Source organism: Molossus molossus, unplaced genomic scaffold (assembly GCF_014108415.1).
Source record: "Molossus molossus isolate mMolMol1 unplaced genomic scaffold, mMolMol1.p scaffold_m16_p_15, whole genome shotgun sequence".
In the NCBI taxonomy this organism is placed as follows: domain Eukaryota; kingdom Metazoa; phylum Chordata; class Mammalia; order Chiroptera; family Molossidae; genus Molossus; species Molossus molossus.
The window spans coordinates 47,238,796-47,254,278 of NW_023425350.1; the positions used below are offsets into that span (position 1 = coordinate 47,238,796).

General features: G+C 40.0%; 1 protein-coding gene across 3 annotated transcripts in view; it reads left to right on the forward strand.

The window, feature by feature from the left end:
• Positions 1-5,906: 5,906 nt before the first annotated feature.
• The window catches only part of ACTR2 (actin related protein 2), a 41,299-nt gene continuing 31,722 nt past the window's right edge, over positions 5,907-15,483 (forward strand). For all 3 annotated transcript variants that reach the window (XM_036262474.1, XM_036262473.1, XM_036262472.1), the window contains exons 1-2: positions 5,907-6,080; positions 14,981-15,091. Coding sequence is in view for 2 of the 3 variants with exons in the window: in XM_036262473.1 (XP_036118366.1) it covers positions 6,033-6,080; positions 14,981-15,091 (159 nt within the window). In the remaining variant the exon portion in view is untranslated. The remainder of the gene's footprint in view (positions 6,081-14,980; positions 15,092-15,483) is intronic.

Here is a 15,483-nt window from a genome sequence, read left to right on the forward strand (position 1 = left end):
GTGCTCATTAACTTAGAGAATACAGATACAAATAAGTGCATTTTAAGGGAATTCAAGGAAATCATTCTTACCCAAAAATTCTGGAAAGAGTTAATTATTTTTATTATTTATTTAGATCACTAGTAGACACTGTTTTCCTTCTCAACTCAAGTATGACACATGGCTATGAATAGGGGTGTATTTTATTTTATTTTATTATTATTATTTTTTAATCCTCACCCGAGGATATTTTTCCATTCTTTGTACAGATAGAGTGGGAGGGAGAGAGAGAGAGAGAAACATCGACGTGAAGGGACACATCGAGTGGCTGCCACCCGCACGACCAACCAGGGCCGGGGACAAACTGCAACCGAAGTACATGCCCTTAGCGGGAACCGAACCCGGGTCTCTCCGGACCGCAGGTCGACGCTCTAACCGCTGAGCCAAACTGGCCAGGGCAATAGGGGTGTATTTTAATCCTCACCCGAGGACATTTTTTTGTTTGTTTTTTGTTCAGGTAGAGCAGGAGGGAGAGAGAGGAACAGAGAGAGAGAGAGAAACATCGATGTGAAAGGGACACATCGAGTGGCTGCCACCCGCACGACCGACCAGGGCCGGGGACAAACTGCAACCGAGGTACATGCCCTTAGCGGGAACCGATCCCGGGTCTCTCAGGACCGCAGGCCGACGCTCTAACCGCTGAGCCAAACCGGCCAGGGCTTTTTTTTTTTTTTTTTTTTTTTTTTTTTTAATCCTCACCCGAGGACATTTTTTTTGTTGTTTTTTGTTCAGGTAGAGCAGGAGGGAGAGAGAGGAACAGAGAGAGAGAGAGAAGGGGTGTATTTTAAAACCCATTGTATTGTCCGGCTGGTGTGGCTCAGTGGTTGAGCATCAACCCATGCATCAAGAGGTCACTGGTTGATTCCCAGTCGGGACACATGCCAGATCCCTGGTGGGGAGCGTGCAGGAGGCAGCCAGTCCATGTTCTCTCTCACCGATGTTTCTATCTCTCTCTCCCTCTCACTTTCCTTCTCTCTCTAAAATCAATAAAGGAAAAAATAAAAAATAAAAGTCACTGTATTACTCCACAATCATTAAACATACTGATTACTTTCCATACAAGCACAGAAGCTAAATCAGGCCCAAGTGGAATGCTAGCATTCCTCCAGGAGTCATCCCAACTGAAACACTAACTGGGGTTTTGGGTTTTCTGAAATTTCCAAAAATCCTGAGTAAACAGAATTTGGGCTTTAGAGTTACGAACATTTATGCCTAATCCTAGTTCTGATACATAACATGTAAATTTGGGCAGGTAACTTAATTCTTCAAAACAAATTTGTTGACGTTACAAGGTGTAATATACATATCTCAAAGGTAGTTTGATGATTTTTAAAGTAAATTTATATAGTTGTGCCACCATCACAAAAATCTAGTTTTAGAATGTCACCCCATAAAGTTCTCTTATGCCTATTTGCAGTCAAGCCTGGCTCCCAACTCCAACAATCACTGATCTGTTTTCTGAATTTATATATTTGCTATTTCTAGAAATTTCATATAAATGAAACCATACAATATGTAGTCTTTTGTATCTGGAATGTTTTTAGCATCATCTATGTTATATCGTGTATTGTTTCTTTTTTATTGCCAAATACTATTTCATTACATAGGTATACTACGTGGTTTACTCATTCACAGACTGCTGGACATTTGCATTGTTTCCACTTTTCATCTATTACAAGTAAGGCTCCTATGAACATTTGCATACAAGTCTGTGGATATATGTTTCCATTTCTCTTGGGTATACACCTAGGAGTGGAATGCTGGGTATGATAATTTTATGTTTAACTTAAAAAAAAAAACTACCACACTGTTTTCTTTTTTTTTTAAATCTTCACCCGAGGACATTTTTCCATATTTTGTTCTGATAGAGTGGGAGGGAGAGAGAGAGAGAGAAACATCAACGTGAAAGGGACACATCGAGTGGTTGCCACCCGCACGACCCAACCAGGGCCGGGGACAAACTGCAACCGAGGTACATGCCCTTAGCGGAAACCGAACCCGGGTCTCTCTGGACCGCAGGCCGAAGCTCTAACCTCTGAGCAAAATCGTCCAGGGCCCACACTGTTTTCTAAAGTGGCTCTGTCACTATACATTCCCATCATCAATGTATGAGGGTTCCAGTTTCTCCACATCTTCACCAACATGTGTTATTTTGTTTTTTTGTTTTTATTTTTTACTATAGCCATTCTAATGAGTATTAAGTGGTATCTTGTTACGATTTTAATTTGAATTTCCCTAATGATTAATGATGTTGAGCATCTTTTCCTGTGCTCATTAGCCATTCATAAATCTTCTTTGGTAAAATATACATTCAAATATTCTGCTCACTTTTAATTTAGACAATTTGTTTTATTATTATGTGTTCTTAATGTATTCTAGTTACAAGTCCTTTGTTGGATATCTGGTTTGCAAACATATTTCTCCTACTCTGTGACTTGTCTTTTGTTTTCTTAACACATAATTAAAAGTTTTAAATTTTACCCTGGCCGGTTTGATTCAGTGGTTGGAGCTTCGGCCTGTGGGCCTGTGGACTGAGGTGTCATGGGTTCGATTCCTGATCAAGGGCACATACATGGGTTGCAGATTTGATCCCTGGCCCCAGTGGGGGGTCGTGTGGGAGGCAACCAATCGGTGACTCTCCCTCTCTCCCTTCTATTCTGTCTAGAATGCAATGGAAAAATGTCCTCAGGTGAGGATTAAAAAAAATGTTTTAAATTTCTATTAAGTCCAACTTACCATTTTCCCCTTTATATATCATGATTTTGATGTCATTTCTAAGCAGTCTTTGCTTAACATCAAAGATTTTTATCCTGCTTTCTTCCAGAATATATAGATTTTTAGCTCTTTTACATTTTAATTAATTTTTGTGTATGGTGTGAGGTTAGGATCAGAGTGATTCTTTTCCCCCACACATGGTATCCAATTGTCCCAGCACTATTTGTTTAAAAGGTTACCCTTTCCCCATTGAATTGTTTTAGCACATTTGTTGAAAGTCAATTGGCCATAAATGTAAGGATTTATTTCTGGGCTATTCCATTCCATTGATCTATAAGTCTGTCCTTATGCCCATACCACACTTTTTTTTTTTTGAGTTGTATTATTTTTATTTATTTATTTATTTATTTATTTATGTTAATTAATTAATTTTTTTCACAGACGTTTCTCCTTTTTCCCCCATTGACGCCCTCCTCCTCCTCCCTCCCAACTCTGTCCCCAGCTTTGTTGTCCATGTCCATTGGTCATGCATACATGCATATAAGTTTTGTGGTTTATCTCTCCTCCACCCCCCTCTTCTGGGGATTATCAGTCTGTACCCTACTTCCACATCTCTGAAACTAACCTGTTCTTCAGACTGTTATGTTCATTATATTCCACAAATAAGTGAGATCATATGATACTTGTCCTTCTTTGTTTGGCTTGTTTCGCTTAGGATAATACTTTCCAGGTCCCTCCATGTCATCTCAAAGGATAAGAGATCTTTCTTTCTTACAGCTGCATAGTACTCCATTGCATACCACACTGTCTTCAATACTATAGCTTCAAAATAAGTTTTGAAATCAGGTAGTAGAAGCCTGTCACCTTTGCTTTGCTTTTTCAAAATTGTTTTGGCTATTTCAGTTCCTTTGTATTGCCATTTACATTTTATGATCAAACTTGTCAATTTCTTTCTTTCATTTTTTTAAAAAAATGATTTTCCTTTATTGATTTTAGAGAGAAAGGAAGGAAGAGGGAGAGAGAGACAGACACATGATGAGAGAGAACATTGATTGTTCTCTGCATGCCCCTCTCTGGAGATCTGGCCCACAACCTGGGCATGTGCCCTGACTGGGAATCAAACCAGTGACCTCTTGATGCATGGGTTGATGCACAACCACTGAGCCACACTGACCCGACTAGACTTAATTTTTTAAAACCCCCATTGCCCCATGTGTAAAATGGGGATATTTAACTGATTAGGTTTTTGCGTGGAATAATATACATAAAATCTCATCAGAAGTCTAGAAATGAAGCCTCCAAAAAAATTCAACCACTTAAAGATTGCTCTTTCTCTCTCTGAAACATGCCAGCGCCTTTCCCCCATCATTTTCCCCTGGTGCATTTTCTTTGCCCTTCATACTTCTAAGCTCAAAGGGCCCTTATTTTGCCTCTAACTTATTTCCTGAGCCCACACAGCCCAGCTGGCTCACTTCATTTACCTCTGCGACTTTCTAAATAAACGTTTTCTTGTATTTGAAAAAAAAAAAAAAAATTCAACCACCTAAAATGTGGGGCCACACTATTTAGAGAAAAATGAAATGACTGTAATGCACTCTGTATAGAGGCAGGAAGCAGTCACCAAATATATATCTTAAGTTCATCTGAATTTGCATAATCAAGGGGTTATGCTGCATTTTCACTAGTGTAGTGAATAGATGATTCTTCATATTTTCTACCATTCTCATGTATTGTTTGTATAATCAGAAAAAAACAACAGGTATTATTTCTTAAAAAGTAAAAATAAGTAATCCAAAAGAAAAAGATAGGGGCATTACAGGTAGAGAGCACATTTAAAAGTATAGAACTAATAAATAGTGAGGAATAAAGAAATAAAATGGAGTCACTGTGGTCAAACTGCTAAATTATTAAAATCAAGTAGGCTAAGGCATGGTTAAATTATTCTATTCTTGCCTTACCTAGGCTGGGGACTTACATTTTTAAACTTTTCAGTGGTATGTCGATGCCTGGATGTACATTAATTTCATAGATAACCATCTGAACAACTCAGAAAAGAATGCTCTTTTTTCCAGACCACTAGATAATTGGAAGATTACCATCTTGGACAAATCCAGCAGCTAAGGATGCAGGACTAATTCCTCTCTAGAAGGTTTTTTTTAAGAACTCTCAGCTTTTCTTTCTCCTTTGGAACACTCTGGATATTAACTAGCTGTGTTTTCAGTTTTCAAACCCTAAGACCCTTGAGTAAATCTTTGTCCTTTATTTCTAGCCAAAGCCTCTTGACCCTTTGTGAGTCCGGTTGACAATTGCTACCACTAAATGGATGCTTCCTCTGTGCACATCATTTTATCCTTACAGCACATAGAAATAAGAGTTTATCCCCATGCACAGACTAGGGTATGCTTAAATCAGAAAACTCTTGAGTAGCAGCACCAGATTTGAAACCGGGGTTGTCTGATTTCAAAGCCGAGGCTCTGGGTTCAAATAGGTGCATATATCGAAGAGGTATGATACAAGGCAGTGCCCTTGGAAGAAAATGGTGTGAAATGAGGCTGGTGGTGTGAGATGAGGCTCTCATTTGACTAAGGGCAATTTGGGCAAAGAAGGATTGGGCTGGAACTGGAGGTTTCTGTAGAAACGCATGATTTCAAACACGTGTGTGTGTGTCCATTCCGGCTGTCCACTGAAAAGGCCCAGAAGGGCACACGAAACCATGTTCAATGGTGAGACAGGGAAAGGACCTCCAAATTTGCTCCCCACCCCGGCTGCCTTCGCCACATTCCACTGCCATCTGGAGACAGACCCAGTGTCCTGCCTGAGCCTTCTGCAGAAGGGTAAGCGGCGCCCTACACTTCCACGACGCCTTAAGGAGAAGGCGGCAGCGCCCACCAGGTCTGCTGCCATAAAAGCTCGGTTAAGCGCCGGAAACCAGACACCGCTAGCGTCACTCGGGTGGGCGGTAACCGTGAGGGTGGAACAGGAGCCGGAGCTGAGGGAGGGGTCTCGGCGCTTCTCCGTTTCTTATTGGACCTGACCGCTGTTAGTCTCGGCCTCCCCTCTTCCGGCTCCACATTTTCCGCGCAGGCTGTCAGTTAAATGACGGGCGGGGCGGGGCGGGGCTGGGCTGAGTGGTGACTTCCGGTAAAGGGAAGGGAGTGGAACCCAAGGAGGGGCTGCGGGAAGGCAGGAGGAGGAAGAGCAGAGAGCCGGGCGGCGGCTGCTGTAGGTGGTGGCTGTAGGTTGTTCGGCGGCAGCAGAAGCTTTCTTCCGGGCGGACGATGGACAGCCAGGGCAGGAAGGTGGTGGTGTGCGACAACGGCACCGGGGTATGCTCCGGACGGGGAGGCCGCGGTGGCGACGGGTCCGGGCAGGGAGGTGCGCGGGACGCGCGGGCCCTGGGCTGCACCCCTGGGCCCTCGGGCCGTCGAGGCCAAGGGGCGCGCGGCAGTCCTTCCTGCTCCGTGGGCGTGGGGAGCGAGGGCCCTGGTCTCGCAGAGCCTGCCACCCCCACAGCCCTTCGGGTCGGGGAGGCGGGCGAGGCCGGCACTGCACGGGGTTGTGCCTGCTGCCCTGCAGGGGCCGGCTCCGCGCTCCAGCCGGGGCAATTTGGCCACAGGGTCGGAGGGATAAAAAAGACTAGGTTTGTGCGTTCCAGAAGGGCTTCGTTCCCCGGGGTCGCCAGTGTGTAAAAAGGGGAAAGACCGGAGGCCTTCCTCTTCCTGTATAGATACCGAACGGGGTCAGGAAACGGGTTAAAGAAAAAAAAAAAGGAAGTGCTGTCAATGCAACTCGCAGCCCTTTAGCAGTTTTGAGGGTTTTTTTTGTTTGAAGGAAGTGTTGGCCAGATCGGCAGTGCATAATTTACTTTTTGTTCTCCATGCCAAGAATTTGGCCCATGGGTGGCTCCGTAGAGACCATGTTCCATTGAATGATTTTGGGACATCTAGGACCCCTCAAGGGGTCTAAGTGTAAATGCAACTGACCTTGGGGGAAGGTAATCAGTTTTCGCGTCTCCCCCCGTTTTTTCCTTAGTTACAAACTACAGATAATGTTCTTCTTTAAGATTCTAAAATGCAAATAATTGTAAAAATCTGAGTGAAACACTGATTTAGAAGTTATTTGAAAGCTGTTTCTTTCAAACGCCCCCCCCCCCAAATGTATTTGGGGCCGCCAAGTTAGCAAATTAAAAGACAAATATTACTTATTTTGGATGAGTTCCATAGTGATAATTTTCTCCAACATTACAGTGATGTCTAACCATTTTAGAGTTGCATATTTTGTGACTTTTCTCCCCCATCCTTCCATAAATGTGACATATGAATTAAAAAATATTTCACTTGAACTTTAAAACACTTTACAAACTGGATTGTTGAGGAGGAAAGACCTAATACTCACTGCCATAATACTTCCCTTGATGAGATTTGTTCAGACTTTTACTAGCAATAATTATACTAGCTTTATGGGAATTTAGCCAAAAATAGGCTCAAGTAAAAAGGGTGTGTTAACATGTAATGGGACATCCATACAAAATGGAATACTTACAAAAAAAGAGGCAGATCCATTGCTATGGAAAGATATCTAAGATTTATTGTTAAGTTAAAAAAATAGTCCCATTTATGTATGTGTGTTCCTTTGTTATTTTTTATTTATTTATTTATTTTAGAGAGAAGGGAAGAGGGATAGACAAGAAACATTGATGGCCGCCTTCTGCATGCCCCTCACAGGGGATGGGGCCCAAAACCTGGGCATGTGCCCTGACCTGGAATTGAACTGGTGACCTCTTGGTTCATTGTTTAATGCTCAGCCCCTGAGCCACACCAGCTGGGCTTTTTTTTAAATATGTTTTTTATTGATTTACAGCAAGAGAGGAAAGGAGAGAGAGAAATATCTTTCGGCTGCCTACTGTTCACACCGTACTGGGGATCCAGTGGGGAACCTGGCACATGCCCTGACGGGGAAATCCACCCTTCTCCATCCGGGACTTCTCAGTCGTGGGATGACACTCAGTCCACTGAGCCATACTGGCCCTGCAATGTGTGTGTTCTTTTTTTAAAATAATTTTTTTTCTTTATTGATTTTAGAGAGAGAGGGAGAGAGAGCTAGAAATGAGAGAGAACATTGATTGGCTGCCTCATGCATGCCCCCCACTGGGTATTGGGCCCACAACCTGGGCATGTGTCCTGACCGGGAATCAAACTGGCGACCTCTTGGTGCATGGGTCGAAGCTCAACCACGGAGTCACACTGGCCAGGCTGAGCCAGTTATATTTTAATGGATTTCTCTATTTTGAAGGGTAATGAACCCTATATTTGTAATGAGTTTTGTGATATTCAATTAGAATAGGAATGTTAACCCTGAGCTCACTAAAAATAATATTTTTTTGAAATTGACTTTGGAGAGAGGATGGGAGAGAGAGAAACATTGATTGGTTGTCTCAAACCTGCATCCTGGGTATGTGCCTTGATCAGGAATCAAACCCTCTACATTTTGGTGTATGGGACGATGCTCCAACCAACTGTGTCACACCGGCCAGGGCCATGAGCTCATTTTTATGTTACTATTTCATTAGTTTAGGTACATTAGGAAGCTAATTGTATATTATTGATTAGTCTTATTCTAATTCATAATTTAGGAATCGTGTTCTTATGACAAAAGATTAGTTACTATTATGTATATAGGAAAAAGTGTAGCTGGTTCAAGCAAAAATGTATGTATTTGGTGTTATGTTTCTTACGTTTAAATTTTATTCATATTTTCTATAGACATGATCCACTTAAAATTAAGAAACAGTTTTGATATAATATGTAGTCAGGAATGCTGTGATATTTCTGAAAATTTAGAGGATTAGGAACCACTTACATTCTATATTCTGTTTTATAGTCATCTTTATTTTATTTAGTTACATGAAGGTATAATGATTCCTTTACAATTAAATATTAAACAAGATATTGAAGTTTAATTTTGAAAAACCTTTGGGAATAGTTGTTACCCTAAAGCAACTTGCCTTTTACACGTTTTAGGTTTTAAAATTTTAGTTATGGACAATTTGAGAAGTTGATGATTTTTTTTTTTTTTTTTAACTTCTCTGGCAGGCCCAAGTTGAATGCTCTAAGGGTTGGTGAGTTCTTATGATCACATGCCAGATGTTGGTCCTTGTTCCTCTTCCTCACTAGCCCCTGACCAGTTTATCATTAGGGTAGCCTAGAGGAGAAAAATGAATCCAATCCAATAATGTATTTGTTTCATCCTCATAACTGTTCAAACCTACCACCTAAAATAAAGCCACTAAAAGTGGCCAGATAGGCAAAAATCTAGATATCTGTGTAGGTTTAGGTGCCTTTCAAGAGTTCTGCCCAGGCCTCTTGTGTTGTGTATTTTATTACCAAACGTAGGTGATTTCATCAATGGTGAGTTAGTTTACTACCAACAATGAAGACAGCTGCCTATTATGTGACTGATAGTTTTTAGGGTCTAGAGATACAAAGTAGCTTATAATGCTGAGATAATTATATTTTTATTTCTAATTCACATTTGTAGTTGCATATGGCCTGCTTTATCAAGCTTGTGTTAATCTATTTTATTGAATTCAGATATGTTTGGAATAGAAATAAATAAAAAACAGGTTTGATTTTACCCTGCAAAAAGCTTTGGAATAAATAGAATTAATATTTTGGTTGTGTGAGATCAAGAAAATCACTATGCAATTAATAACATCAGTACCATTAGATAAAATTAATAAAGGAAAATATAAATACAGTAAGCTCAAGTGAAGCTTTATAAATCTGTTTATTTTTTGAGAGGAGAAAGATAATTTTAGAGCAAATATAGGGGAACTTTTGTTTTCATTTTTGCTTGCAAGAACATTATACTGTTCATGTTCTTACCATTTGATGACTCAGTGGGAAGTAAGGGAGCCAGTTTAAACCACAGGGCTATGAAGAGGAAACTATATATGGTAAAAAGCTATTTCTTAAACACAGACGTATTGCACATGATGAGAGAACTAAGTCTCCAAGTCTTTTTTTAATTTATTTTTATTTTTTTATTTTCACCTGAGGACACTTTTGCATTTATCTTCAGATAGAGCGGGAGGGAGAGAGGAAGGAAGAGAGAGAGAGAAACATCGATGTGAGAGATACACATTGAGTGGCTGTCACCTACACAACCCCAACCGGGGCTGGGGACAAACTGCAACCGAGGTATGTGCCCCTAGGGGAACCAAACTTGGGTCTCTCTGGTCCATGGGCCGACGCTCTAACCGCTGAACTAGACCGGCCAGGGCAAGTCTCCGGCAAGTCTCCAAGTCTGAAAACGATTGGAGTAGGGGAGAAGTTTCAAGGTTTAAATGATACCAAGAGTAGTTTAGAAAAGAATATTTTTCTTTGGATTTTATCACATCATGGTTTAGATTTAGATTTTTTAAAAATATGTTTTTTCAAGAAAGGAAATGCCAGACTGTTAGTTTATGTTACTGAGAAATAGATTATTTTAATTTTGTTCTTGTTATTACAGCTATCAATGCTTTCACATTTGAAATAATGTGAAATAGTGCAGTTATTGCCATTTGACCAAATTATCTTATACCCTGTGAGAATGTTAGCACTAGATTATTATGTCAGCAAATGCTTCCAGTAAACTACTTAAGCAGAATAATTTCATTAATATTCTTCTTAAAGCTAGTAGCTTTAAAGGTAGTAGCTTTCATTTTAATTAAAAGCCAAATTTTTCTTTTTTGTAAAGCACAGGAATAGTAGTAAGTTTACAATTGTTTTTGTAGTTGGAGGTTGGGGGGGGGCGGTCTCCAATTTTGTCTCACCTCAGCTACTTGGCAAATATTTTGTCCCTTGAAATATACTCAAACAAGAATTTTAAGATATGAACTACCCATCTGAACAATTATAATAAGAAAACATTGACTGGTGTGATTGTTTATAGATTTGCCATGTTGCATGTTTCTGAATGTGAGGCTTAGAATGAGAGAAGCATGTCAACCTTCCCAGCCTCCTCCCTGCACCAAGACTTGACTCTGCCCCATCCAAAGCTCTTCTTTCAACTTTCAACTTCTATTATGATTTCTCACTTAAATCATTTGTTTACATTTAATATGTTAAAAATGGCCCTTACAGACTTAATGATTCCTTTTTCAGTCATTCATTTTATAACTTTCCTTAAAAACGTATTCATATAAATGAGTATTTTTAGTCTGGAGTATGGACACTTGCCCCCTCCCCTGCCCCCCATTGTCTATATCTGTTCATTACTTTGAGATAAACATAAGTACTTAATATCCATAGTATTTACTTTCTATATTTAAAATATATGTGTAAATTGTGACTAACAGTTATATTAGGCTGGTGATCATGACAGCTTTTATTTATGTAGAAATTTCAGTATGGCCAGGATAATAGAAAGATTCTCAATCCTTCCATATTATTTCAGTTCATATCAGGTGAGCTGGATTTTGACTTAAGGACAAAAGAGAGTTTATGATTTAGAAAAGAATGTGAGAGCCCTGGCTGGTTTGGCTCAGCGGTTAGAGCGTCTGCCTGCGGTCTGGAGAGACCCGGGTTCGGTTCCCGCTAAGGGCACGTACCTTGGTTGCAGTTTGTCCCCAGCCCTGGTTGGGTCGTGTGGGTGGCAACCACTCGATGTGTCGCTTTCACATCGATGCTTCTCTCTCTCTCTCCCTCTCACTCTATCTGAACAAAATATTGAAAAATGTCCTCGGGTGAGGATTAAAAAAAAAAGAAAAGAAAAGAATGTGAGAGATTTCTTTTTCTCTTAGTTTGAGTATACAGAAAATACTAGGTAGTATTCTTTTCCTCTGATACTTGTGTCTGCAACTCTTTCTGGATCACATTGATAAATATTTTGAGAAGACATTGGAAAAATGGGCTAGAGCTTCTGAATTCTGTTAACACTCTCTTAGGATGCTTCACTGTCAGCTATTCAAATGGAGAGAGAGGTAGGAGGAAGCAGGTTATTGCATATACCATTATATCACACTAACCTCTGCCTTGAAAGGGAATCCAGTAAGAATTGTATTATAGTTTTAGAAATGGGTAGCTATACCTGAAAAATGCCCTGGCCTTGATGACTCAATAGTAATTTGACCAGGGCTAGGTTTTGTGGGTTTGGAAGAAAATATATCAGCAGAATGTTTTATGTAGGTTCTAAAATTTAATCGTGAACTGAGAGGATAAGAATTCAGGTGATATTAGAAATATGAAATTTACTAATTTCAGACTTTTCATAAAAGTAGCTTTAAAAGCCCTATTTATAAAATATTTGAAATTCTGAATAGCAGAATGTTCTAGGCTATGGATAATTAATGTGGGTAATCAACAAAATAAAAAGGTTGTATTTTAGCTGGGCCCACGTGGCTCAATGGACCGAGTGTGGTCCAATGGACTGAGAGATCCTGGTTCGATTCCTGGTCAGGGCACATGCCAATTGCAGGCTTGATTCCCAATAGGGGGCATGCAGGAAGCAGCTGGTACGTTTCTCACATTGATGTTTCTATCTCTCCCTTCCTCTCTAAAAAATCAATAAAAACATTTTTTTTTAAAGTTTGTATTTTAGAGGGTTAGTCAAAAGTCGATGAGTTTAATATTGTTGCTAAGTTTTAACACCATCAAACAAAATAGTTCCTTGTACGTAGTAGGCTCTGTCAAGGAGTAGGTTAATAGTTTCTGCCCACCTTTGTGTTATTACTGCCACAGTCACATTCAGATCCTGTTTTTCTCAACTCTTCTGGGAGAATGTATGGTGCCATGGAACTAGACTTATTTTCAATGTTAAAACATATTCTCTCTATATATATTTTTTAAATCCTCACCTGAGGATACTTTTCCATTTATCGTCAGATAAAGTGGGAGTGGGGGGCAGAGAGAAACATTGATGTGAGAGAGACCCATCGATTGTTTGCCTCCTGCACAACCCTGACCAGCACTGGGAACTGAACCGCAACCAAGGTACATGCCCTTGACCAGAATTGAACCTACTACTCTTTGGTCCACAGGTCGATGCTCTAACCACTGAGCCAAACGAGCCAGGGCCATATTCTCTATATTAAAATAGTATCTTGTGTCATACACTGAAATCAGCAAAACTTAATATTTATGGATCAGTTATTTAATGTGCTCTTACTGTGTGCCAGACACTGTTCTAGGCACTTGAGAGTCATCAGTAGACAAAAAAAAAATCCTTGCACAATGTGGCTTGCATTGAATAAAGACTTTTTAAGGGAGAGGGTAGAGACTGATTACTTACCTTTCTTATACAGCTTCTTCCTTCCACCCTGAAGTGTTTTTTTCCTAAGTACAAACTTTATTTCTATTACAAGGATCTTACTAATTATAATAATAATAATAAAAAGAGGGAGCCCAGCTGCTGTGGCTCAGGTCATTGGTTCTATTCCCAGTCAAGACACATGTCCATATAGTAGGCTCGATCCCCAGTAGCGAGCGTGCAGGAGGCAGCCAATTAATGTTTTTCTCTCATCAGTGTTTCTATCTATCTCCCTTTTCCTTCTTCTCTGAAACCAATACAAACATATTTTAAAATACTAAGGGAGATGTTGGCTCTGATACTTGGTATTCAGAGCAAGTTACAGGGCTTAGGCCTCAGTTCCGATCAGGGCAGAGCCCAGCATGGCCCCAGTGGGGACAGGGAGTCCCTCACCTTCTCCATCAGAAGGCAGCGAAGACAAAGGAGCTGTGTTCTCCACCAGAAACAGGAGGCAGTAATGCCAAATGCCAAAGAAGCAGATTAAAACAAAGCCATAGTCCACTCACCTCTAGCTCATCTTCAAATCCCTGTTTCTAACATCCATTGCAACTGGCTTGAACACTCCCAGAGCTCCTCCACACACACCAAAGGCCCAAATTCTAGAGTGGGGAAGGCCAGTACACAGAAAAGGTTACCTAAAAGTTCCCAAATTTAGGCCCTACAGGGAAGAGAAATCACTTCACTGGTGGGTACCAGGTTTCCAGAACTTTCTCCTCTTTCCACCAGGACCACGCAGCACCAAGACGCATTGATGACAGTATGTCAAAAGATGGCACCCTGGTGGGCTGAGAGACAATAATTTATATTTCTGTGCTGCCAAAAGGCAGCAGCTAAAGCTGAAACATTTCTCAGCAGCCTCCCTGTGATCCCTCCCTGCCCCCTGAAGTTTTTAATTGCATTCTCTTGCAATGTGTGCTCTTAAAAATAAGACTAAACAGACTATACAATTGGTATACAACTTTAAAAACCTTTGGTTCTATTTTCAGTTCTACTGTAATTGTTAAATCTCCTGGTATATCAGTTTCTTATGCATAAAATGAAAGTATCATTAGAATCAATGATATGCCCTCATTGGAGAAGTACACTATCTGAACATGAAATTAGGTTACCTCGTGCTACTAAATACATTTATCTAAATATAAAACTAAATAGTTCAGAATGCCTAATAAATGCTTAACATGATGCTAGTTCAGACTCCATTTGACCTTTCCCATTTAGAAAATGAGGTTGCTTAAGGGAATTGACAGAGATGAATGAAAGTGTGCTTTAGAATGAAAACGTTAGCTCTGTTCATTTTCTAACATTTCTCTTGTTAAAATACTTAGTATTTGTTGACTTAATTTATCCATTCCTCAAATACTTTTTTTAGAGAATAGTTTATTGATTAAAAAAAAATTTTTTTTTTTAAAGAGGGAGAATGGGAGAGGGAGAGGGAGAAACACTGTTATGAGAGTGAACCATTGATCAGCTGCCCTGCATGGTTACTACTGGGGATCAAGCCTGCAACCTAAACATGTGCCCTGACCAGGAATCGAACTGGCAACCATTCAGTGCATTGGACGACACCCAAACAACTCAGCTACACCGGTCAGGGCCCAAATACTTCTTGTATGACCACGGTGTGCCAGGACCTCTTTGAGGCATCAGGATCTAACATGAACTGCTCAACTGAGCTCCCTGCTCTCCTGAGGCTTTCCCTGTTAGTGGGAGGACTTAGGCACTAAATAAGCAGTTTACTGGTAAATAAACTCCAGTAATCATCAGTGCCATAAAGGAAATAAAATGAGATATGATAGATTGGGTGATGAGTTTGGATAATTTAAAAGCACCAAAAGTTTAAAACATTGTATAAATGAAAAGTGGTATTTTTCAGATACTGTTTTTAAATGGATATAGTAAATGCTTTGACTAACCCACTTTCACTATTCTCTTCCAGTTTGTGAAGTGTGGATATGCAGGCTCCAACTTTCCTGAACACATCTTCCCAGCTTTGGTTGGAAGACCTATTATCAGATCGACCACCAAAGTGGGAAACATTGAAATCAAGGTAATTATTTATTTATTGATAAATGAGGTTCAAAACCTTGAGATATTCTTTGAATTAAGTAGTTTTAAAATACGATGCCATGAAAAGCAAAGGGGGAGGGCAGAATTTCTTATATTTTTAATCTATATTAAAACCTGAAGAAAGGCACAAAAACAAGTTAATTTTATCTGACTTTAAGTATGGCTTGATGCCATTACTCTCTGAATGGAGAAAAATATTTAAGATTTTTATATGAATGTGAATTATTATTTTTAAAAGAAATCAGCCTGGCATTTTTATGTTTTTCAATTCCATATATTTGTCATTATATATGTTAGTCTTCCTTTGGGACCTTAGACTTTTTCTTTTCATGTCCTCATGACCTGATCCCCCTACTTTTTTATATACAGCTA